This window comes from Pectinophora gossypiella, chromosome 19 (genome assembly GCF_024362695.1).
Source record: "Pectinophora gossypiella chromosome 19, ilPecGoss1.1, whole genome shotgun sequence".
NCBI classification, from domain to species: Eukaryota; Metazoa; Arthropoda; class Insecta; order Lepidoptera; family Gelechiidae; genus Pectinophora; species Pectinophora gossypiella.
The window spans coordinates 5,395,825-5,423,597 of NC_065422.1; the positions used below are offsets into that span (position 1 = coordinate 5,395,825).

General features: G+C 38.5%; 1 protein-coding gene and 1 non-coding gene across 2 annotated transcripts; one reads left to right on the forward strand and one right to left on the reverse strand.

The window, feature by feature from the left end:
- Window positions 1-354: 354 nt before the first annotated feature.
- Window positions 355-9,450, reverse strand: LOC126375799 (alpha-(1,3)-fucosyltransferase C-like). Its single transcript, XM_050022886.1, has 5 exons — window positions 8,957-9,450; window positions 7,820-8,033; window positions 7,321-7,547; window positions 6,072-6,257; window positions 355-436 (listed from the first exon to the last, which is right to left on the reverse strand). Exons 1-5 carry the CDS (start codon window positions 9,448-9,450, stop codon window positions 355-357), a joined length of 1,203 nt encoding a protein of 400 aa, XP_049878843.1.
- A 9,624-nt stretch (window positions 9,451-19,074) lies between these two features.
- On the forward strand, window positions 19,075-19,146 carry Trnav-uac (transfer RNA valine (anticodon UAC)). Its single transcript has one exon. It is a non-coding gene; the product is annotated as a tRNA-Val (tRNA).
- Window positions 19,147-27,773: the final 8,627 nt, after the last annotated feature.

A 27,773-nucleotide genomic window follows, 5' to 3' on the forward strand; every position in this document is an offset into this window, starting at 1 on the left:
TTAGTGGTAAATAAAAAATGAATAGCTCATTGGATAAAAAATAATAATAAGTCCCGCAAATAATTAGATAATTTGGTAAATACGTGCCTAATCGTATAATCTTTGCATCAGTTACATAATATCTATGGAGATATTACCCATGGGGGTATACTTTATAAATCTAAGTTTAAAATAAACTTAAAACCAAATGACTTTCTCTAAAGGCAGACGGCATAACAGCGTTCTTGGCAAAAATTAAAGAAGTCTTCAGGCAATCTAAGTTGTTCCCAGATAGAGCTAGCAACTCATTTACCTACGCAAACCATGGCCTTCCAGCGAATTGCTTTTTCTCAACTACCTGCCTTCGTTTTAAACTTAATATTTATCTTTGCTTTGCGCTATTTGCGCGCTGTGTCGACCTAATGGGATCTTGACTGGTGCTTGTGGCTTTAGAAGACTGCAATTTCAGAGATAATGATTACTAACTATCACTAAGTTCTTAATTAGGTACTACCTATAATAATTAGGAATTATTCAATTATTCAGCAAACATTTATAATTAGGTATTAAGTATAGGTACTACTTACCTACTACCTTCTTAGCCCAAAATCACGCTTGTAATTCTTATCTAAATGGCGAGTCACAAAACTTCACAAAGTGGAATCATCTTGTACGCTAGAAATATTAAATTAATATTTTCGAAAGTAAATATTTTTCATCCCATATTTTTACCAAGAAGTATTTATTAAATTAATAATTATTATTTTTTACCTACTGAAACATACTGGCTGTAACATGCGAAAAAAATATGGTAGAGCCATTTGTCTAAATTAAAAAGTTGTCAATTTTATTTTTTTATGTTTAAAAGGCCTCATATTTAATTTTTTTCAGCAAAATCAGCCAACTATTAACCGTACATAAAAAATATTAAAAAGTTCCTAAATAAATCTCTTTGCTGATACAAATTACGTTAAAGAAAAACAATAATATCGCGTAGCGTCAATGTTCCGTCGCATTATAGTCCGGCAATCTCGTGCGCGACCCTCCTGCTACCCGCTGACATCTTAGCTACCCCGTCCCCGCCACCGTCTGTCGCCCCGCAGGAGGGTCGCGCACGAGATTGCCGGACTATAGTACGGTTTTGATTTGAACTAGTAGTATTTTAACAACGCAATATACATTACATTTACCCTTTATATTATACATTTATATCAGAAAATCGATAGTAGGCACCATAGATCACCGAAACAAGTCAATTAATTATCTTTTATACCTTACTAGCGGTAGGTTCTCGTATCAAACATCGTTACAGTATTAAACAGGTTTAACACGACGACCCTCCTCCTCTATAAACCAAAAACAAAACGTTCTTTTGATTTAAAAAGACTTCCTTCTCAAGTTTTAAACTTAAGACCTGGCCGAAGTATTAAGTAAGCTAAGCTGGAGCACGCTGGAGCAAGTTACAGCTCCCAGCTGCCAATTCTAAGCTTTACTTCGCGGCAAATCTTTTCATTTTTAATGAACGCCGCAACTCTTTGTTAAAGACTCGAAGAAAACTGTTTCTCAAAGCTTTGAAGGAACATTTAAAGTTATTTTGCTTGTGTTTCTAATTATTTCTCGGCAGCATTCTTGTGGGAGCTAAGTATTTTCGTGTATTCAACGCTATAGTGTTTTTCTAGAAATTGATGTGTTTTAGATGGCCGTTAATTGACACACTTTGATGCGTATTTTGACACATTTTTATTGGAAATGTGTGATGTACTTACTATGTTCTTGTGTTATATTACCACAGATTATATTATTATACCTAGCGACCGCCATTCGACTACTCTTAGGTCACATGAAGGTCAAATTTTTGCTAAAAATAAACATTATCAGGCGGCTAATTTGAGAGCTAAAAACCGAAAAATATTATTTTTATTTATTTAAGGAAATCTTTTTTCCTCACATAGGTACCCAATAACGTACTAACACCTAAGGAATATTTGAAATAACACAAAATATTTTAGATTCTATTAGTTCCCTTTTATAACAAGCAAAAACAAAAAATAAATACATTTTTTTATTGTAGGTAATTTAATTCGGAAACACGAAACTATAAATATAAAAATCCAGTGAAATGCTCTCAACAAAAATCCATTCGCTTCCAAACATTGACTATCGGAAACAAAAACAACACCCAGGGAAGGGTTTAAACAAAACAAAACTGTGTAACGCTATCCGCACACATTGTCCCGCAGTTAACAAAGTGTTAACTTTGGTAAATATTGCAAAATCGGGATTTAAAGTTAAATTAACACGGAGTGGACGCTGGCCGATCACTGCGTTGCTACGGCAAGTCTATATAAATTTTGGTCGCATTATTTATTTCCACTAAGTATTCGACTTTGACTTTCACCGTGTGGAAAGACATGGATGGCCGCGAATTGCGCTTCTCTTATCACTTTTGTAATTGTTTTTAGTGTTGCGTTTATATGCGCAATAAAGCGTTATTGTATTGTATTGTATTTTTAAATACTTACCTTTAATTGTATAAGTTATGTACGCCGTAATTGTCATATATATATATTAGTCACAATACCGTAACCTTCTAAATGTAAAAATGTTTTAAAGTATGTGATGTGGCTGTACTTTATAAATAAATAAGTGGGCTAGTAATAATAATTCGACTACATAAGTTTAAATTCATGTTTGGATCATAAATTTAATAATAATGTCAAGTAACCAGCGGTTATATATTGCAGCGGATATTGCAATTTGACATTTGCGCATAAAAAAGTAAGTGCGCAATGCAAGCAAATGTCAAATAGCAATATTGCTTTTTGCAACAACACTAGTTCTTCTGGCGATATATACTCGAGGACCGACGAGTAGATGCGTAGATAGATAATGTTGTCAAGCAAAAATTCCGCGCAACATACTCTCAACATGCATCTTTGAACATGTTGCGCAACAATGTCGATGTTGCGCGCCAAAAGTTGCCAAGCGGAAGCGCGGTTTTAGTATTGTCTTACTAACGGCCTCTGTGGTCCAGTGGTTGAGCGTTGGACTCACGATCCGGAGGCCCCGGGTTCGAAACCCAGTGGGGACATATCACAAAAATCACTTTGTGATCCCTAGTTTGGTTAGGACATTACAGACTGATCACCTGATCGTCCGAAAGTAAGATGACCCGTGCTTCGGAAGGCACGTTAAGCCGTTGGTCCCGGCTAAACTATTTACTGATGTGAGAAATCGTTACACGAGCCATGTCAGGGGTCTTTGACGGCTCAATCATAACCCTGACACCAGGGTTGATGAGGCTGGTATTCTACCTCACAACCCACACGATAGAAGAAGAAGTATTGTCTTGCGTTGTCGACTTCTCGTACATAAACAAAAATCAAAATCTAGCAAGGACAAACCGTAGGTTGGCCACTCCGATAGCTCTAGTATCGTATGTTTTAATCTGTTAAAATAATTTAAAGTTTAAATCCCGAGCTCAGTGTAATTTGTCCCCAATACTGTGTTTGTTTTGTAAATAGCTGTAAATAGGATAATAGTATGTAGGCAGTGGGGAAACATTATTGCTGACAATTTTATTATTTAATCTGTGATATTAGGTAAACATGTACAACACACACACATATACGCATACACGCACATGTTTCAAGAAAACACTGTAATTGGGTGACTTTATCGACTATTTATTAATTTCCATCGTAATTCTTTCCACAACCAATGTCTCCTAGTAAAGCCGGGGAACCAATCCAACCCCGTTCTTCATTTGTTTCGTTTGCCGCGTAATTCTCACTTCCGTTCCCGCCTTTTCTGTTTACTTACTTTTCATATTAATTAATTAGTTGTATTTTCAATTATAAATAATGTATATTAATTCTATTTTTTAAATAATATTGTGGATTTATTTCTTTCTCTCCTAATAGGAATTTATTTATTGAATAAACAGGTCACAATTTTATTATAATAATACAATTTGTCTACAATTTTTCTATTTTATAATATTTTAAATCATTAGAATACTTTTAAATTATAGGTCCATTTGCTTGGACAATAAAATTGCAGGTAAATTAATAGTCCATATAAATTCCATCGTTTCGCAACTTTTAACTGTAATCTAGTTAATATTCATGTTAGATATTGAGATATCTACTTGCAGATAATGAAACATTTTTTTTCTACTCCTCTACTTTAATCTGGCATTTAAATAACCAAAAAGTCTAATATAAGTACATACATAATTAAACTCTTTGAAAAAGTGTACGCTCTATGGCCTATAAAAGCATTGTTTACAAAGTGTAACTGTACTATAATGTCGCCAAAAAAGCATTGTTGTTGTTTTTTTTTGACCTGGAAACTGGCACCTTTACTTTGTTTGGTGCCATAGATATACTATAAAAAAAAAGTATACATTTGCCGCCATTTTCCCGCGCGTTGGAAAATAAATTGGACAAAATACCGATCTACATATCAACACTGCAGTAAAACCTACCAATGTACCCAATATTACCATATCACACAATACCATTCAAAATTTACATCTTCATTTTTATAAATAAAATTTTTCTTTGTATAATTTTTGTTTCATTTAAAATTACGTCGTCGTAGAAAAAGTATTGTATGCAACGTTGTATAACTAGGTCAAAAAATGCTCGTGGCGTCTCTTATTGCGATGTTCGCCAAGGCTCACATCGCAACTCACGCCACTCGCATTTTTTGACCCTTCTTATACAACTGTTGCATAAAATACTATTAAATCATTAGAATACTTTTAAATTATAGGTCCATTTGCTTGGACAATAAAATTGCAGGTAAATTAATAGTCCATATAAATTCCATCGTTTCGCAACTTTTAACTGTAATCTAGTTAATGTTCATGTTAGATATTGAGATATCTACTTGCAGATAATGAAACATTTTTTAAAATATGCATGATCATGCATGACACATGCACATGCAGATGTACGTCACTTTACAATTTAACATAGACCACTTTACGTATAATAGAGGCAGTGGTAGCCCAGTTGGTATAACGCTCACCTCTCACTTTGAGGTCGCAGGTTCAAATCCAACACAGGCCTAAACCAATGATTGTCGAATTCATGTTTGGATCATAAATTATTATATCACGTGCTCAGCGGTGAAGGAAAACATTGTGAGGAAACCCACAGGGAAAAGCATTTTCGGAAGTATGTGATAACCTTTATTGGGCTGGTTGTCCCTTCGCGGGTTGGAAGTTCAGACAGGCAGTCGCTTATGTAAAAAATCGGACCTGTCAAATCTTCAGGTTAGGTAAGCGGACCCTGTGAAAAACGGGATAATGCTAGAGAGTTGATGACTTCACGTGCAATAGAAGTTCCATAGGTAACAATACATAACAAATACTTTATTGCACACACATATTATACATAATACAAAACAAAAGAGAAATAGAAAGATTACAATAGGTGCCCTTATTGTTAAGTAGCAATTTCTTCCAGGCAACCAGAGCAGGCAGGTAAGTAGAAAAAAGTTACGCTTCAGATTCGGAACTGTACCCCGGAAGGTGGAGGCAGTGGTGTATACAGGGTGTTAGTAATATCGTAACGAAAACTTTGAGGGATAATTTAGACCATGATTCTGAGTTAATATCAAGTGGAATTTTTAGTCGGAATGGATCGTACAACGCTCAACCCCTGGACCACGGGAGTTGGCGGGGAGTAACCGTGACCTAGCTGTCGGATAGGTAGGTGTAATAAGCCCTATTACAATCAAATCAAATCTCTTTTTCAAATCAAATTAAAATAAATATACTTTATCGCACAGAACTAAATTTCAACAATCAGACATAACACATGAATACAGTACAAAAAAACAAACATTTACAAATAACTTGGCTGCGGGATGGTGCAATAAAAAATTAATACCTAAAAGTAAAACTAAAGTTATTATAATAAATACTCTATACTGTAGATATTCTGTTCTATGGCTCCTGACACACTTATCAGACAGTTTATCAGTGGTGTAATATTTATGTCTCATTACATCTAAATGTAAAGAAAGGATTCCACCACGCCCTGAAGTTAGTATATGTAAAAGAACTAGGCAGCATATACGGTCGATTCAGTTGCTCACAGAGGGAGCAGGGATCTAGAATGTTCGCTGATTCAACAGTGTAGTGGTTCTTCCATCTGAAGAATTCATAGTATCGTGTCCCATCTTCCATGATGCCATTCATCATCTTTGCCAGAGTCGAAATGTTGTGTTTCCGCGCGTCTATGTAGGAGTTGTATGGCAGAAACCTGTGGACGATGTTTCTTTAGTTTTACAAAACGTTACGTAACATAGATTCACGCCTGTATCTCCGAAGGGGTAGGCAGAGGTGTACACAGGGTGTAAGTGACGTCGTAACGAATACTGAGGGGGATGATTCAGACCATGATTCTGAGTTGATATCAAGTGGAATTTTCCGTCGGAAAATTCATGAATATGTTTGTTTTTTTTTTTAATTTTTTTAAAACTCAGAACCATGGTCTGAATTGTCACTCAAAGTTTTCGTTACGATGTCACTAACAACCTGTATTATAAATATTATTTTATACACACTCACTAACGCCAGTTATGTTCAAGTCCCGTGTAATAGGGGTGAGTCATTCATTAATGGGGCAAAAATCGGTACAAAACGTATAATTATATATTACTCTGTCTGGAAGGTCTGTGACGTTCTTAGCAACCCTGGTGTCAGGGATATTATCAAGCCGCCATAGGCCCCTGACATGGCTCATGTAACGACTATGTACTTGCCAGTAGTAGCGGAAACAAGCGGCTTAACGTGTATTCCGAAGCACGGAATGATTTTATTTTTCAGTCAATCAAGTGATTTCAGCCTGCAAGTTTCAGACGATATAGTGACTAAGACTAAGAAGGGAATGTGAAGTTGATTTGGACACGTAGAGCGGATGAAGGATATTAGGATTACGAAAGCAGTATATCAAGCGAAGGTTGGTGGTAGGGCTGGCAGAGGAAGACCTAGAAGGATGCACATTGACCAAATTGGAGATGTCCTCAGAAAAGGTTCAGTACGATTTACTCTGAACCGGCGTGCATGTATGAAACTATTGATGAACGTGGAGGAAGCAAGTGAAGTGTGTCAGGATCGTAGCAAATGGAACTCCATAATTTCTGCTTACTCCTTGTGAGTTTATGTATGTATTTATGTAAGTTTCAGTCTTAAAGTAAGATGATCCGTGCTTCGGAAGGGACGTTAAGCCGTTTTCCCGGTTACTACTTACTGATGTAGGTAAGTAGACACCAGGACACTAGGGTTGATAACCTCACAACCACACGATAGAAGAGTATAATCACCTGTCATACTTCGCCCCACCATAAACAATCGGCACTATATCGTTCTTATAAGCGGGCAGGACGACGTCTGTTATGAAATCCTCCGCTATAGAATCTTCTAGAGCGAGGTAGAAGAAGTAAGTCTTCTTCAGTCGGAAGTTGCAGCTTTTCATTGATTTCCTCTTGCATTTGTATGGCCCGCATTGTCCGTAGACGTCCACAGTCAGATTGTATTTGGTTAATGCTTTCTGTAATAAGGCATTTTATTATAATAGGGTAGTTTCCGACTAGTCAAATCAGTTACTTTTTACTAAACGTCAAAACACGAAATTACTTTGGAAAAGCAACTTATGACGTCATAGAAAAACGTGATAAAATGTCGCATTTATTTATTTATTTCTTCTTCTTTTCTTATTTACTTTTTCTTTTATTTCTTTTTCTTTATAGTGTGGAATTTTTAACCACCCCAGGATTCTTTATTCACTACCTCCCGCCCAGCATGATCGCAGTCAATACTAACCTGCAACTCTTCAATAAACTTCTCCCTGCGGCTTCTGGACTTGCATTTCTCCAGGAAAATCGCAGCTGCCTTCTGTCTGGCGTTGACAGTCATATGGTGCATCTGGGCTAAGTTCAATGACTTCATGTTGTGCTTGAACTGGAAGTTGTTGCCGAGCTCGATACCGTCCAGGTTGTAGACAGAGATGAATCCGTAAGGTATAATTGAGTCGATCCTGTAAGAACAAATCAATTCTGCTTATACTCGACACAAATTTTCAGTTACCTACATGAGGCTCAGACCTTTGTCGGTTAAATAACAACCGTGACACCAGGGTAGATGTGGTTGGCGATCGGCCTCACAACACGAAAGAAGAAGAAGATCAGTTATCTCTATCGACCTAGTTACACAGAGGAGGAGATAATTTTCTAGCTGTGGAATGTATACTTTGTGACGTGCCTTATTGCAGGTTTGCCTCAGTTGGGATTAACTGCTTCGCCGGACAAATGGGGAGCGCGGAAAGCTCTTACCCAGTACAAAAGTTTTGGATAACAGGCCTGATGGTGCTCAGTTGGGAACGAACCGCGGATCAGGGCATCATCGTCTGGGGGGATTATATTTGGAATTAAAAGGCCCTAGTATGCTGATAGCGATAAGCGCTAAATGAGAGATATCGATAACCACGCCATGAGCTGATTGGCGGCCACACAGAATACCAGCGTCGTGCCTCGCGCCGCGGCTTATGCTGAGTGAGGCCTTTTTATAAAGGACACCACCACCATTGTTGACCAGTCCATACACTCAATTATAATTTGTCTTAATGTTTACTGTCTATTTATTTACTTGTGTAAGTTGTTTTTTATTACGTGTTTTGATTGTAAGTTATCGCACATCTAGTTCTTTAAAGTCATAAATGTAATTTTTTAAATTTTAGAGTAGAAGAGCGCTTTAACGATTTTTGTTTTGCCATATCTACGTTAATTACTAAGTTAACTCAATTTCAGATTTTTTGACAATTATGACTTAAGAACTAGATGTGTGTTATGTGTTATTCCGTGTTTTATTTTATATTTGTTACTGCGGTGTTTCTATACAATAAACGTTTCTTTCTTTCTTTCTCCTTTTTAATTAAGTATGTTTCATAATAAACGGACTTACCTGTAGGTCCAAGTCCAGTTAAAAAAATTGTCATAGACAGGGTCACAAACTGGGTAATTGTCAGCAGAGTCATTCGCTGCGAATATGAATTTCTGAGTTCTGCCTCTTTCTTTAGGAAGATCTTTCATCCCTTTACTCACTTCTTGAGCATTGAAGATTATTGCATCGAAGTATTTCATGTCTTCAAGTAAAGTTCTATTTTTAGTAAAGTAGCAGTTCCAATAATCGCATCTTCTATCTATTAGCTCAACCTGACCTTCCTTCTCGATACCAGGTAGTTTAGTCCAAATCAAAATGTGCTTCAGGTCTTGGACGAATCGGTCCAATTGTCGAATGGTGACAGTTTTGTGACTGTGTTTCATTAAATAGAAGCTGAACAGCGAGAGGTAAAATAGATGTGTCAAATATTTCAGATTATTTGCTAATCGGGGTATTTTTATTTTTTTTATTGAATTAAGTTTTTTATAAGGTTTGGCTTTCCACAATTGCGGCATTATGCATGAAATAAAGGCCTACTTCTCCTCCTGTCGAGTGGGTTGTAAGTTCGCTGACCGATCTCATCAAACCTGGTGTGAAAGTTATTCTTGACTCTCTAGTGATACTTTCACGGTTGTACAGTTATTACAAATTGTCTTTCAAAGGAAGTGGTCTGTAGAAGTCACATCCAATCGGATATGATGACGATTGCGATGTATCATGAAATGTGTTCAGTGTAAATAAAAGTTTATAAACACTGTTATTATGTGTATGAGTTTCTTTGAAAAATTGATCATGCATTTTTTTGAGAACTCGACCATAAGACATTTGAGTTTACATTCCGAAATCAGATTCGTAATGAAAGAAGGTTTACTTAAGTACTTATAAAATTAAGAGTAGGTAAATCTACTAAGGCTGAAACTACATGACATGAAAATTATCCTAATATATTCCAGGTCCAGTGTAAAATGGAACATTTTATAATAATAACAAATTCAAATAACACGGCGAATAAACGAAACATGAATTGAAAAGAAAATTCAATTTGATTTGTCACAAAGTGATTTCGCGCGCTTTTTTCATAAAATGGCGTCGTATTGTGCACATGATGTGGGTCTCGCGCGGACGGGTCCCGAAATCGGGATTGTCCGATTTTTTTTTGAAAGGACACCCGATTACCGTTGTTACACGGAAATCATCTTGATGGACGCTTAACAAAATACTTTTTTGTTGTCCGTGTGATGTATGAATTCGTTTGGAAAGGGGAGGTAGACGTAACGTTATATATAAATAACGTTATCTATCTATTTTAATTCATTTTAGTCCGGCTTTTATGTTGGACTGCGAATGAATAAAAAAGCATGAAAAGCGTTCAGCTGCTTATAGTCCTAGGCACGTCGTAAAATCCGCTTAAGGGATTGTGTCCTTCCAAACACGTTAGGCATATTGTATCCGAATTTATCCGATATGGCCTGATCAGTATGGTCTAAAACACGGTCAAAAAAAGCCACAGTGAAGCAATTCATCTAAAAAAGAAATTTTGCGCTTACTTTCTAATGCGCAAATGTCAAATTCCAATATTGCTTTCTTAGATGAATTGCTAGATGGAAAAAGAAGAAAAGGAAGACCAAGAAGAGCTTACATGGAATTAAAGAAAAGGTTAACGTCGAGTCTTATAGGGGAGTCAAGGAATTGGCTTTTGATAGACTGGAATGGAAAATGGTATACCGACATTGGAGCGTTAAATTGATGATGAGATGAATTGCTTCAATGTGGCCATTTTAGACCTATAGAATTTTGTATCAAAACTGGTGTGTCATCTTCTGATTACTTACACCTACTTACTTAGCTTTTCCCGTGCCATTAGCATTACAGGATTTATGTACGAATTTACATTTTGAATCGATTCTGAATTTAAAAAAAAACTTAATCGATTCCGAGATTAAAATATCGAGTAAACTAATTAAATCTATGCAAATACAAAGGGAGGGCGATTCAAAGGTGTTCAGCAATCTGATTACGACGACGAGATTCAGTAGTCAGTAGTCTCGAGACAAAATCTGATCTGAAATGCAAACCGCGAGCCAAAGAATCTCATTAACGAGACGAAACCCCCCTACCTTGGCAGGAGTATTCTGATCTCAGGGAATATCTGTGATTCTAATACTACTAGTGGAAAGCATTTTGTTTTCGAAATAAATATTTTATTTTATTTTTCTTCTTCTTTTATCATGTGGGTTGTGAGGTGGATTACCAACCCCATCAACACTGGTGTCAGGGTTATTATTGAGCCGTCATAGGCCCCTGACATGACTTTAACTAATGAGCCGGGCTGAGGCACAAGCAATCAAAGACGACTTGCGTGGTAGAGTACATCGCTTAAAATTGATTGAGTAGGTAGTTCACCACTTTGGAAACGACAAAATGATGGAAAATTAAAAAGGGTTATGTATCTAACACAATGGATCATTTATTATACTACTGTAGTGTATACTTTATAATTACTATGTCACATTATTTTTTTTGACAAATTGAACTGTAAGTCTCACTAAATGTCATAATACCTGAATAGACATGGTTCTAAGGTAGGTACATAATTGTTCATGACTGTATTATGGTACCCATACCCAGGTACCCAATCAAATCACCATATTAAAAAAAATCAAAAGAGATTTATTGCAATTGTACAGTACAAAAAAAGATGTCATAGGTACACCAAAAGTGATTGCTGGTTATCTCCTGGTTACTTATGTCCCTGCCCACACCATAAGGTATTACGAGCGTGAGTTTACGTATGTATTGTATAATAATCTTGTCCGGAATATTCCCCTGCCGTCGGCTGAAGACATCGCGTCTCATTCGTACGCCGTTCATTGGAAAATCACCGTCGTCCACGGAATACAGAACGTGTAGTCACAGCAGACAGATATTTACTTGTAATATTTAAATATTCTACTTTCTATTTTATTTTTTATTACTTATACTATTCTTATTTATTTTAAATGCAGTTTTTACTAACACCATTGAATAAGGAATATGTACCTAACGCAGGCTCACCACCTGGCACGTTGATCTAACAGTGTTCACGACAATATAGGTAGCAACATAATTCTTTCATCATCACTAATTTAAGAGTCACGCTCTTGTCGGTGTAGCATGATTGCTACTTTTTAGGGAAAAAAAAGGGCAGTGGTTTCCCTCTTGCCTTCCGCCCCGCAGTACTCTGTCTGACGCAAGTGGGATGGCGCCCAGAGTAGTCTATTACAAAGCCATACTAGGACTCCTGTCCTCCGCCTCTGAATAATACTGACAGTTACTGCTGCCCTCTGTCAGGTTCCAGGTTACAGTCCCTGTGACTCGCCCCTTCCGTCCTGCATTGCCGTACCGATGGCTCCTCTGCAACCGTTGAGGTGTTCACCCGTATCCCTGGGCAAGGGTTCTACGTTATACCCCGTAGGTCTGGGTCCCTATTCGAACTCAGCCACCATCTCACTCCAGCCTACAGGACGCGCCGAACAGGAATTGCCCCAGTGGAGGGCAGAGAAGATGACTCTGTCCCCCCTGGGGCCGGGTTAATGGTCTTGTATGGAACCAAGACCAAAGGCCATCATTCTTTACCATCCTTTACCATGTAATCCAAATATCAAGCTACAATTATATAGGGTGTTAGTGACATCGTAACGAAAACTTTGAGGGTGATTCAGACCATCATTCTGAGTTGATATTAAGTGGAATTAGTGGACCTCTGTCTCTGCCATTACATTTTATTTTTGAATAATTATGTGCCCGAGCGATGAGAAAGTAGATAATTATTACTTTAAATCTCTACAACGCCATCTACATATATTGTTTTTAAAGTCCCTTATTCTAAAGGACCCTGATATCGTAAGCAACGACACTCGAATCACCACTTGATCCAAGATTTGCATTTGATCAAACTTCAATAGCGCGTTAACATTAACGTTATTTAAATATGATTTGTGTAAAAAGAGAATAAATTGAGCAGGGTTGTTACAATATCTCAGAGGTACGATAAAGGCGCAAAAAATCCTTTTATTGAAACTAGTGCCTGTTATCCATTATGTATTAGACTGTACATTTCCATTGTACCTACGTTTTATTTATTTTGTAGAATCTCTGAGTGTGACGTTATTGCATTCATGAATGCAGCGGAATGATATATATTATTATTTACATACAACATTATAGTCTAACCCAAAGCGCTGTATGACGAGAAAACAATATAAAAAGTAATACAACAAAAATAAAGAATGAATGAAAAAAGAAACAAAAATAAAAAATAGACTATAAATGAATAACATGAAAAACAAAAAAAAATACAATATCAAAATTAAAAAGTAAACTAATATGCCGGTTCTGCTGCAAAAGTCAAAGTAACTATGCGTTTAATTACTTACTTCACAAGTTTGAATTTAAAGCCTGAGGCAACACTACGACACTCCGATGAAGAATTTTCCATCGCAAAAGTACGCTTAAAAATAATTAAGAAAAAACACAAAAGATATCATGAATTTTGCGACCGAAAATACCACTTGATATTAACTCAGAATCATGAGTTGAATTATCCCCCTCAGTATTCGTTACGATGTCACTAACACCCTGTTTAGACAGACATACAATTATAAGTACGTGCAATGAAAAATATATGCGGCGGTTCCTGCACTAAGCTCAGCCTGTCTCGCAGGGGCCGGATTACGATTTCGTATATTATGAATTACATAATGGATATTATAATAATATGATTTACAGAATACAGAGCACTATAAATAACTCATAACTACTTACTTATAACAAAAGATATATTCATGAAAAATTACAATTGTATGTTCTTTGTGTCTGTTTTATTGTGTACTTATAAATAAATAAATAATAATAACATAGTTACACATAGTTGTTTAGTAATTTGTCTGCCTAATAGGTATCTGTTCCCAGACAGCTAATCCCATGCATTCATCTTCTAGATTAATCAATAAATTAATTTTATAATAACCGTTTTTTATAAGGTTTCTGTTTAATTACTGTCTTATAACTGTGCAAAGGTAAATCTTGAATCTTATTGTAAAAATTACATTGACCTTTAACACGTTGACAGTCCAGTGAACCATATACGGGTCATGACGAACTAGCTCCATACGTCCGTGACCCATACATGGGCCACTAAGAAACGACCAGGTACGCATTAAAGGCGGGTGCTCCACTTGGATCCCGGGTTAACAAAGGTTTGTATTACAGTATGTTTGATGAATGCTGCTGTCCACCTGATGCGGCCCTTGAAAGTTCTAATTTTTTCATGATAGTAAGAAATATGGTTTACTTCCTATTGCACTCAGTAGGCGTTGTGAAGTGTTAAGAATACATTTACTATTATTTACGGTTTTAACAGGACGTACAAAAATTGAAGTAATATGCGAGACTTACAAGGAAGTCAAAACATTTTGTATGTGGACTGTCAACGTGTTAAAAGATTTAGAGGTAGTAAAGATTTAGACATCATCTTTTCCATGCGTATTTTTTTATCTATATGGTCATTTCGTAGACGATTTATTAGTATTAGCCATTTCTCGTATCGTCTGTAACAGTGGGCACGGCTAACAATAACGCGGGTATATCCTGTAATATTCAGTTTTTGCGCTCCCATACCCTAGGGGGCCACTGTCTATGACACATGCGTGGGTCTGTCTCTAGTGGGCCCCTGAATACATTTGCTCCGTCACTTTTTGTCACCATAAAACTTAAGGTGAGATAGTTTCACGGCGGTTGCGAATGTACGTGCAATGCATATTATTATGTTATTGATGTTAATTTATGGGTTTGACTACAGTGGGATGTTGAAATGACTTACATCACGCCTGTATTCGCGAAGGGGTAGGCAGAGAGAGACGTATAGTTAGTATATACAGTGAAACTTGGTTAAGTGGGACCTGGATAAGTGAGAAACCTCCATAACTGAAACTCATGCTGAGGTCCCAACACTTTGGCACTGAATTACCTCTGTTAGTGGGACGAGGTAAGCCTCTATATCTGGGATTCGTTCTTTCGATTTATCATCATAGTTACCTCTATAACTGAGACAGCGAGTAAATTTTTTATTCATAAACCTCTGTAACTGAGATAACATTGTTTGTTTACTCATTCTTATTCTACCCACAAATTCCACACGTAATTCCAAGACGTAAGTACAAATTTTGAGCTTCAATTACCTTCATTTTTAGTTTCGCTTTACTATCATACAGATGTTTATTTGAAAAATGCCAAAACGAAAGCTACAATCGTTATCTGGGTAAATGGAATCGAGACACTGGGTAAGTGGAATACCTCTATAAGTGAAACGACATTGCAGGTCCCTTGATGTCTCACTTAACCAGGTTTCACTGTATTAGGAGTGGGTAGGTACTTGCCAGCTATGTGTAAGTAGCATGTACCATGGTGTAGAAACTATTACATGTAATAGGGGCGAGTTTATTGGAATTAACCGGCCACAAATCCTGAAAACCTCGTGATATCAATTATCTATGATCCAGACAAATTTAAACTCCAACAGTGTTACTACAAAACAAAGACTAAAAGATAAACTATGTTTAAAATATAATCCGTATACGAAAGAAGTCCCGAAGGCCGCGGCGCTACTGTCGCAGATTCTGCATAGAATTATTATGACTTGTCAAGTTAGTTTCATTAAAATCCGCCGACTTCTTTCGTGGCGCGAAATACTATTTCAAACCTAGTTTATTTTTAGTTTGTGTTTTGTAGTAACACTGATAAAGTTGAATTTAGTGGTTTAGAGTTCGAGTTGGAATCGAACCCATACCGTCGACTTTTATGACGTGATGAAAAACAGATGTTTTTTTACTCCCAAATCAGCAGAGAAGTATATTTTTATTGTGTGTTTGTAGAATAAAGAGTTATTGTATTGTATCTTCTTCTTCTTCTTCTTATCATGTGGGTTGTGAGGTGGAATAGCAACCTCATCAACCCTGGTGTCAGGGTTATGATTGAGCCGCCAAAGGCCCCTGACATGGCTCATGTAACGATTACTCACTCACATCAGTAAATATTAACCGGGACCAACGGCTTAACGTGCCTTCCGAAGCACGGATCATCTTACTTTCGGACAATCAGGTGATCAGCCTATAATGTCCTAACCAAACTAGGGATCACAAAGTGATTTTTCTGATATGTCCCCACCGGGATTCGAACCCGGAGCCTCCGGATCGTGAGTCCAACGCTCAACCACTGGACCACAGAGGCCGTTATTGTATTGTATTGTAAGTTGATATACTTAATTATCGTTAACACGCTCGTCCCGGCTTGACAAGAGCTGCGGGTTCAAGTCCCGTCCGAGTCAGATTTTTTCGATGAAATTTTCTCTTTGTGAGTTATCCGAAGCACGAGTGAGCAAAGTATGTATACATTGCACGCATTTTAAAACCGCACCCCTGATGCCGGACAGCAGCGTTATCAGTACTGGTTGGAGGCCGAGGAAATGGATCCTGGTAGGGCTCTAGCTAGAACATCACCGATTGAGAAATTGGTCGGTGTACTGTGGAACGGAATGCGATTGGGGCAACCACCGTTCTACACGCTCTATCTATGGAGTAATGAAAATGGAGGCGATTAATCCACCGACAAGAGCGCAGCTCATAAATAAAGAGAGAGATGTTAACATTGACGATTAAAATTTTACTGTTACCAACTGAATGAGACATTTTTCAGTTTGAATTTATGTGTAGGTCAATTCTCCAGTCGAATAACAAACGACTCAAGGTCTCTAGGGTCACCGATTCACTATCGTTATTCCCAAAACCCTCCATATCAAAACATATCGCCCGTCATCTTGCCCCTCCTGTATCGTGACTGTGAACTACGGCCATTACGAGCAAATCACAAGTTATGAAGTCCATCTGAACCCTAATAAGTATGCTTTATTAACGGCACGGAGCGAAAGTTACGGTGGGCAGCCCTATTCTAGTCGCAAGTGAGGTTTCTGTAGGGAACTTGAGTCGATACGTAAACGTTGTGTTTTGTCGAAGACAGAAGAGGGGGTCGAAAAACCTGAAAGGCAAAAAATATTTTTATACAGTTTCGCGTTGTTCGATTTACATAGCGGCGCAGTAAAATCTCAAAATCATAATTAAAAATTTGCGACTAGAAAAACACCCACCATCGTTTTTAGTACAATCAAATAGACGTTCCATTATTTTTTCGTAACGATGTCACTAACACTCGGTATAATGCTTCTGCCATTACATTATATTTTTATTTATTTGTATACTATCTAATTATCACGTTAAATCTTTTCAGCACCATCTATTTTTGAGGAACGTAGGCTCGAAAGCACCTCATTGCATTCATTTTGTTGGCACTATGGTGTCCTAGTGAAATGGGGCCCTAAAAGTTTTTCTGGTGATAGTGATGATTTCTTACAGAAAACCAAACACCTGGGGGCACGGGAGTGCCCCAGCCAAGACGAGCAAAGCGAAGCGCAAGGACAAGGGCATTACCTACCTTTTCTCGAAACGTTTCGTCGATTTTGATTATTCTGATTTTGGTCTGGGGGGTTCAAAAGGCCACATTGATGCGTTCACCGAATAAAGTAATATCGTAAAAAAAGATCTTTTTTTAAAGATCTATTATGTATAATAGGGTTCCACCTCACAACCCCAAAGAGCAGAGGTCCGTGTTGAACAACAGTCAATACCAGATACAATAAGTCACTTTAAAAGAAAACTCTACAGTATTATAAAGTTCAACCGACTTTCAGCTCCGGAATAGCACCTCAGCGGTCCAGGCGAAAGTTTCCCCATAAAATTAGGTATAACCTCGGAAGATCACTCAAACTTTAAGGAATTTACGGTTCATGAGGAAAAATCGCCGCCTGGGAAACCACTTGCATACAAAATGAATGCCCTGCCAAACAGTATGGGAACTCTTGTTTTATGAAAATTAAGGACAGAAGTAGGTAACTCTGTTGGTTGTGCGTTCGACTCGTAAACTTGGGATAACGGATTCGAATCTCGCTCGCTTGATTATGGTGTAAGTATATATTTTTTTGACGTAACTTATTGTAGATGGCATTAACTATTTGGCCGGACAAATGGAGACCGCTCAAGGCTCTTACCAGGTACAAAATTTAAGACAACAGGCCTGAGGGAGCCCAGTCGGGCACGAACCTCGGTCATCTACAATGTTAGTGAAAACTGCACTTAACATAAATTAATGACTAGCGAATTCAATCGCATGTTATATCAAAATACCTAGCAAACAAAATCACACAATGCATGCTCGATGCCAGCTATTCCCATTTTAGCATCATGGAATTCAGAATAATGCGTTACAACGTTGGAATTCTTGGCACGGTGGTTGAAACCACGGAATTGACGAAAGAGGTTGGAAGGGCCAACTGAGCGAGAAACGCGCGCCATACAAGTATGAGCAAATAGTTCGTACTTCAACTTTGCACTTCACTCGGCCGCAAACTTTAGGTCACACAGAGCTCCTTGTACAGGGCAAAAACAAATATCGACTATCATTTTATTTTTATTTATTTATTAAGGTACATACAACATTACAGTATGGCCCAATGCGCTGTATGTCGAGAATCATGAAAGGAGATCCCCCCTTATCACAGGAAAGCTAAAAACTTTAGTATGATCAGCTATTCGGGGTGCGTGTATGAAACGATTGATGAACGTGGAGGAAGCAAGAGAAGTATGTTAGGATCGAATCAAATGGAATTCCATAGTGTCTGCTTACCCCGGTGGGAAATAGGCGTGAGTTTATGTATGTAATACGCTCTGCTATTTATAAAAAAAAAAACAGTAACTTGTGAAAAGTAACGATAAAATTGCAGCCTATCACATAAAATATACATTGCCGGTAAAGTGGCTATGGAATTTGAGAAGCAGTAGAGCTGTCGTAGTTTTCTGTTTGCAGGAGTAGTAGTAAAAGAGAGTTGGGTTGAACCAGTGACAGCGGTTCTCATACAAAATGCGCGTTAGGGCTTTTCCATCCTCTTTCTTTTATTCCGTGGTTCAAACGCATCTAATTATTTCAGTGTAAACACGCAAATTACGTATCTGTGGTCGAGGCATACCTGGCAATTATTTTGACTAGAATAAACCGCCTCCGTGGTCCAGTGGTTGAGCGTTGGGCTTACAATCCAGAGGTCCTGGGTTCGAATCCCGGCGGGGACATATCACAAAAATCATTTTTTGGTCCCTAGTTTGGCTAAGACATTATAGGCTGATCACATGATTGTCCGAAAGTAAGATGATCCGTGCTTCGGAAGACACGTTGAACCGTTGGTTCCGGTTACTACTTACTGATGAAGTAAGTAGTCGTTACATGAGTCATGGCAAGGGCCTTTGGCGGCCCAATAATAACCCTGACACGACTGTTATCCATGAAATTAGAAGATTAAACGCCAACACAGTACAGTGCTATATATATTTATTTTGGAGGACGTAGCTTAGGAAGTACTTCATTTTCCGATGCAATATTTTGATCCAGGCAGTAACAAAAAAAGAAGCAAAAAAGCCTAACACATGCAACAAATTAAAGAGAACGCGAACATCGTGTTTTATAAGGAAGTGAAAGAATTGGCCTTTGATAGACAAGAATGGAAAATGCTGCACCGGCAAGAGCGTGGCTCTTAAATTATTGATGATGATGAAGGAAATCCACATAGATTCAGTATAACGTTAGCCCTATAGCATAGAATAAGGAATACGTATACAACGGCAACTCTGCGCTCCCCACCAGCGGCTGAGCTAGGTTTACCTCACCCCCTCTCGGTCTTACTTTAGTCTTCAATCGTATGGGCGTCAGACGTCACACACACAGATGCGCGTGTAGGATAACGTCAATGTGTAGTCTGTGTAAAACGTTTTTTTGTATGAAATAACATTCGGTTGACAACAGCCTCCGTGGTCTAGTGGTTAGAGCGTTAGGCTCACGATCTGGAGGTCCGGGTTCGATTCCCGATGGGGACGTTGTCGAAATCACTTTGTGAGACTGTCCTTTGTTTGGTAAGGACTTTTCAGGCTTGAATCACCTGATTGTCCGAAAAAGTAAGATGATTCCGGGCTTCGGAGGGCACGTTAAGCCGTTGGTCCCGGCTATTAGCCGTAAAAACACCTCCACCAACACGCAGTGGAGCAGCGTGGTGGAGTATGCTCCAAACCCTCTCCGGTTGATTGAGGGGAGGTCTGTGCCCAGCAGTGGGACGTATATAGGCAGTTTATATAACATTCGGTTGCAATTTTTCTTAACAAAACCTCGCAATAGACATGCTAGTTACAATCCAGGTAAAAAGTTTTAATGAGGTAAATCACATCAGCATGAGATTTTTCAAAAAGGTGCTTGCTAAGTTTTCACTATAAGAAACCACGATAAGCATTTTAGAACCGGAATGTCTTCAGGTATTTGCCATCCCTTCTTCCCTTAACCCCATTTCGAATAATAATATAATAAGCCAAGAATATTTCAGCTATGGGTATGCAATATACCACGCTAGGGCGCGCCTCGACGGAACGCCAGTTATTTTAGCTCGCTAGCTTCATTACACAGATAGTTCATGATTCGAATATCTAAACTAAAACTAATTGATATTATAATAATCCCGCTCGAGCTCAGGACAGCGAAGTGGAAGCTTTATGGCGTTGCCCGATAATGCTCGCTAGACAAAATAAATAAAATAATGTTTGGTGTATCGTAGTCCTACTAGCGACAACCGGGAGCCAAGCTAAAAAACTAATTTAAAAAAGGAAAGAATTAATATTTTTATATATTTTTTTAAAGGGTATTTTTATGTTGCAATTGTCAACAGGACTCATATTCTATATACGCAAGGAACCGAATCTCGACCTCTCGAACCTTTAGATTCCGCAACCAGGCGTGTTCATCAAAAAACGCTTGGCCCCCAGACGTTGGCAAGATCATTTCAAGAGAATTTCTCGTTCCGTTACACTTGGTGTTGTCATAGGACGTAACAGTGGTTGAGCGTTGGGCTCACGATCCGGAAGTCCCGGGTTCGAATCCCGGTGGACACATATCACAAAAAAATACTTTGTGACCCCTAGTTTGGTTAGGATATTACAGGCTGATTGTCCAAAAAGTAAGATGATCCGTGCTTCGGAAGGCACGTTAACCCGTTGGTCCCTGTTACTACTTACTGACGGAAGTAAGTAGTCGTTACATGGGCCATGTCAGGGGCCTTTGGCGGCTCAATAGTAAGCCTGACACCAGGGTAGTTGAGGTTGGTACTCCACCTCACAACCCACACGATAGAACTATGGTAACTGTCCTCCCCGCACCAATTGGTATCGGGCACTGACCCCTCTGGTTGGAACATAAAACATAAGGATTACGACTATGTCCCAATTGGGGTAGGCCGGTCGGTAGGTAACCATTTATTTATTTTATTTTTAGTGCGTTGCATTTAGGATAATAACTTTTATTATTATTATTATTATTTTTATGATTTTGGTTGGTTTTTCTTTTTGTTTCCGATTTTTTTTTCTGTGTATTGATTTCTGTCCTGTGTTGAATGTAATGTACCTGTCTGTGGTGTCCGGAAGTAGGTAATAAATGTTTCTTTCTTTCTTTCTTTAATCCAACGTGATAGGTGGTGAGCCGTTGAGGAGCTCGGTGGCGCAGCGGTTAACACGTTCAGTCTGCGATTGTTAAAGTTAAGCAACTTTCACAAAGGCCGGTCATAGGATGGGTTACCACAAAAAAAAAGTTTTCATCTCGAACTCCTCCGTGCTTCGGAAGGCACGTTAAGCCGTTGGTCCCGGCTGCATTAGCAGTCGTTAATAACCACCAATCAGTACTGGGTGGTTTAAGGCCCGATCTCCTTATCCATCCATAGGGAAGGCTCGTGCGCCAACAGCGGGGACGTTAATGGGCTGATGATGATGAGGTGGTGAGCCGTATTGCCACTACTTGACAAGCGCTGAATGAGGGAAACCGTCGACCACGCGGGCGGGTTGTTTATCCATGTAAGTATACACAGTTGTTATATTGTAATAACGTATCACGTAGTTGGTGGCTATCGGTTGTTTAACGTGGCCCCAGTAATAGATTTATGTCCATACTAACCGGGATGCAACGAACACAACTTTGATGGCACATCCCTATTAAGTTATTAATAGATTTAGGAAATTGCAGTTGTCTAGGCTATTAGAAATATTCCGACGTTCACATACTGGCCTGGCCTGTATGGCCTGAGGCCTGGTGACCTGTAACACAGGCTCACTGCCTAGCTCGGGCACCAGTCTGCCACAACTGAACATTTAGTTAATAGTTTTATATTGTCACATTTCATATTTCCTTATGTTGAGTTGTGGTGCGAAATAAAGATTCTTATTAATATTATTGTACTACAAGTACATAATTATACACATTTTCCACAGACGCGGTATTACAGGTTATTTTTCTGATGAGTTAAGTTTGTGAGTAGCCCAGAACGCTTGACTCTCTGTGAGGTCGCAGATTCAAATCCCACGGGCCTAAACCAATGATATTCGAATTTGTTTTAAAATTCGTGTTTGGATGGAGGAAAGCGATGAAGGAAATCATCGTGATCACCTCCGAAATGCATTTCGGAGGTGACCTAAGAAAATAATACCGAAAAATGTAACCGGTAATGTTACCGGTATGTAATCAGCCTACATACCGAAATTTAAATTAATTGAAGAAAAATGTTTCTTTTTCTATTATATAAAGTTTTTTCGAGAAAATAAAATATTTTAAGAGGTATAAAATAAGCGATTGTAATTTTTTTTTAATACTTAGTTACAAGTAGCCATTTCTTGACCAACAACATAGCACGCTATGTTGTTGGTCGGTGACGGAACGGACTAGTGGGCGTTGCGCCATACAAATTCAAATTCAAAAATATCTTTATTCAATAGGTAACATAGTTACACTTTGAATCGTCATTTTTTACATAACGAACGTCCCATCCACCTAAAACTACTGCAGCTTCTCACAATCTGTATAGCCGGGGAAAAGAAGCTGCAAGAAAAACTTCGGTACAAAGAATATATTTTTGCTTGTGCCAGGACGGATACAGTCCTGCCGGGTCTGCATGATAACCGCACCGCGCGCGGCGCGAATTATATCGAGCGCTTCGACCAATAAACGATACGAATGCTATCTACGTAGATGGACGTCAAACGGCTATTGGTCGAAGGCTTATGCGTGCGGTGCGGTTGCCGTGCAGGGCCTACTGGTATGATACGGTGTAGTGGGCACGGACCTTAAGACTAAACTAAGACCTAGAGGGGGTGAGGTTGGCGCCTGATATGAATTGAAGCGAGGCGGGGAGCTACCGTTCTACACGTAGTCATCATCATCAGCCCATTAACGTCCCCACAGCTGGGGCACGGGCCTTCCCTACGGATAAATAGGGAGATCGGGCCTTAAACCATAACGCGGGCCCAGTGCGGATTGATGGTTATTAACGACTGCTAATGCAGCCGGGACCAACGGCTTGACGTGCCTTCCGAAGCACGGAGGAGCTCGAGATGAAAACTTTTTTCTTTTGTGGTCACCCATCCTATAACCGGCCTTTGCGAAAGTTGCTTAACTTCAACAATCACAGACCGAGCGCGTTTACCGCTGCGCCACCGAGCTCCTCATACTACACGTAGTATTATTCTTTATTGTAAGCATGCTAAAGGCTAAAAATATGTGTGTGTATTTTTTCCTGCAGTTTAGCATCCCGTCATCCCTGGAACTGACACCCGCTATCTCAGTTCCGGGGTATTGGCACTGCCAACTAGCATTCGATCGCTTGACATTTTGTCGGAAGTGACGCTATATAGAACATTTTATGGGTACGAAAATAGTTATTACAACCATTTGTAGGGTTCTCTTAATTTTCTAAGTTCAATCTATGTTTTAAAATCATTCTTGAAAAAAATCTTGTAGTAAAAACGGGATAATGCTAGGTAGATGATGATATTTTAGATTTTATGTTATGGCAACACTGCTTGGATCTGGAGTAGGGTTGTGGACCCTCCGGTATAAAAGCAGTGGTGCTGCTAGTGCAGGGGGATCCCGAGTCACCCGTTGTGCATGAAGTTCTGCGTGTATAAGTCGTACATTAGTACACGGCTTAATTAAAGCACATAATAACGGGTTCTTACCGCGTTTAAATGGGGATATGAGACTCCCGATATTTTGACACTGTTGCAAGTGCCATGATCACGGGATGACTGATGAGATTGGAGTGGAGTAGGTAGATCCATAATTTTCTACGGGCAGACATATCTGTCTACCCTCTTTCTTTGCCGCTTGTTTATGTTTTTGATATCGGAATGTTCGGAACCATCTGAACATTCCGATACACACACACGGCTAGTCCACGGCTTACCCATGCCGCCCCCGTGTGGTACGCATTGGTCTCTGAGACCCATCGCCAAAGACTGCGGGCTCAGCAGTCCAAGGCGTTGTGCACCATCGCGGACGCGCCGAGATTCATTCACGAAGTTACGCTTCGCGGACGTCGACACGCGATATCAATTATACATACATACATAAACTCACGCCTATTTCCCACCGGGGTAAGCAGAGACTATAGAATTCCATTTGCTTCGATCCTGACACACTTCTCTTGCTTCCTCCACATTCATCAATCGCTTCATACACGCACGCCGGTTCAGAGTAGATCGTATAAACCTTTTCTAAGGACATCCCCAATTTGGTTAATGTAAGTTCTACTCGGTCTTCCTCTGCCAGACCTACCATCAACTTTCGCTTTATATACCGCTTTACCGTGTTACCGCTTGATATCAATTATCTATTATCCAAACGTGAATTTAAACACTTAAGTCTAATTCAGTGGTTTAGAGCACTCGGTATCCGAACCCGTAACCCTAATTCATTCATTTTACAACATAATAGATAGATGTGACTTGTCAAAAATTGTGGAATACGGCATAACATAACATAACAAATACTTTATTGCACAAACAGGAAAAAACAAAAGAGAAATAGAATTAGTACAATAGGCGGCCTTATTGCTAAGTAGCAATCTCTTCCAGGCAACCTTTAAGTATAGGAGATATTGAATATTAAGTAATATAGCGGGATAGTGCAGCATGGGAATACTTGTGCATATAAAAATAAATACACTTTCGACTACATAAACTACATAATAATAATACACATAATTATAATTGTTATAATAAATAAATATCACTACTTAAACTACTACATATACTATGGAAGAAAAGGAGTAGATAGATTATGAAGATGAAGAGGAAATAGAGGTAAGGAAATGCGCCTTGACTTGCCGTCGGCATGAAGGAAACGATTATTATTTATTTACGATTTGTTTATTTAAAAACGTTTTATAGTTTTCTACGTTTTCCTCTTTAAAAACAACCGTCCGCCATTTCCCTGTCATTCCGCCATTTTGCACTATGATGACAAATGTCCGAATGAACCGCATCGAAAGCACTTCGAACCTTTGTTGAGGACAATCCACTGACAAAAAGGCCCATTATCGCCGCAATAGAAGCATTTTCTTGCGCTGCCCACCCTGATATGGGCGTGATTTTTGCACGAAGCGAGGTGCGACATAAGTTTAGCATGCAGTACAATTTAATTAAAACGACACGGTAAGCAGTTATAATACGAAGACTATACGTTTTCACTGCTGTTACAATAGAACTTGCCAACACGAAAGTTTACGACTACGTTATGCGAGAGAGCACCAATAAACGTTTAAAATAAAAATAAAATATATCAAACATCGTTTATTTCCATTGTACGATCATCAAAGAAGACTTATTGAATATCAAGATTCTATTTTAATTAAAACACATAATAACGGGTTCTTACCGCGTATAAAATGGGGATATGAGACTCTGGATATTTCGACACTGTTGCAAGTGCCATGATCACGGGATGACTGATGAGATTGGAGTGGAGTAGGTAGATCCATAATTTTCTACGGGCAGACATATAAAATTACATAGAAAGACATAGAAAATGGGGAACGCTGAAGGCAGTCCTCATATATCTACTTCTGATGATTTATGACTATCATTGTCTCGAAAGGATGCAAGCCAATTCTATATATTTAAGTAGGGAAAAAAATTAGGTAGATCACTATCACTAATCTAAGAGCCACGCTCTTGTCGGTGTAGCATTCTCCATGCTACGTTATTACTACTGTAACTATGTTACCTACCGAATAAAGATATTTTTGAATTTGAATAAACCTCTCATTGTTATAATTTGCGAATAACAATAATTGGTCGATGGGGCTCCGGTCGCGTTCATTATATTCTGTAATTACGCAAATCTTCTCTGCCGGTCTATTGTTACCTATTAAATGTTGGTGGTAATGCGTGAATTATATCGTTTAATTTTCAAAACATACGAAATATCACGCTCGTTACCCCATCCGTCGGTATGGAAAGAAAAAAAGAAAAAAACATTTATTTATTTCCAATTTAAAAAATATTTATTAGATTTAACCATGTCTTAGTGCTGCAGTTAAATTGCTTATGACATTTTGCAGGACATTGCATTTATATACCAAATAAATAATAATAATAATATTGAACACCTAAATTACACATTGTGGAGGGCTTCCGAAATAAAAAAAGAATCTCCCTCAGCATAATGCCGTGACACGTGCGTGCTGGTACTGGTTACCAGCCAAATACCAGCCCCGCAGCCCAGTATTGGTTGGTAGATAACCTATTGGTACATAACCAATAGGTTATCCACGGTAACTTTCACAATTTACTTTTTTGCCTTTAGTGCGCGACTGTACCTCAAGCATTGGGGCTGGAAGGAAATATCTAAATTAGAAAACTGAATATACATTTACTATATTATAAATAATTTTAAAAATAAATAAACGGTCAGGGGACGAGTGGGAAACTCAAATATTTGAGGGGACGAGTGAGCACAGGGGACGAATTTCAGGGGATCAGTGGGTACTGACCATTGATGTGCTTTTCCCCAGAAGGGCATTCCCACTTTGGGATCGTTCCCAGCAGTAAAATGTCGCAACAATTATGTAAAAAGAGCTTTATACATTGTTTTAAGTTTACGCGGTTATTATCATAATTATATATTATTATTATGTGTTTTAAAAGAGCTATATTATCTAATGTTTAAGAAAGAAAAATTTGAAGAAAAGCAGCCAGTGTCCTTACTAGTTAAAAGATGTTACAAAAGGTACATTCCCATATTGGGAACATTCCCGAGATCATCACTGATAATGACCCAACTTATCGCAGACTTTTCACTACTTGAATGGAACCCATACAATACCGATATCACTCCGGACTTGTGGTCACACCAGGTTATCATCTTATCACGAAGTGTGAACGCCTTTGTAGCAATGCTAAGTTAGTACAAAACATATTTACATAAAATATTACGCTGGTGACTGATTACCTACAGCATAGACACGACCAAATGCACCAAGCAACGTTTGCACCATGTTGTTAACTGCCAACTTAATCACTTCAATAGATTTTAACTACAATAATTATCATGTATGTTCGTGACATCATCAGAGAAAGCTATTAAACAGCTTAGCGTGAAATACATAATATATGTATACAGGGTGTTAGTGACATCGTAACGAAAACTTTAAGGGTGATTCAGACCATCATCCTGAGTTAATATCAAGTGGAATTTTCCATCGCAAAAGTGGAATTGAAAATAAATTAAAAAACATAAAAATCTTTATGAATTTTCCACCAGGAAATTCCACTTGATGTCAAATCATGGTCTGAACCATCCCCCTCAGTATGCGTTACGTTGTCACTTACACCCATACCTA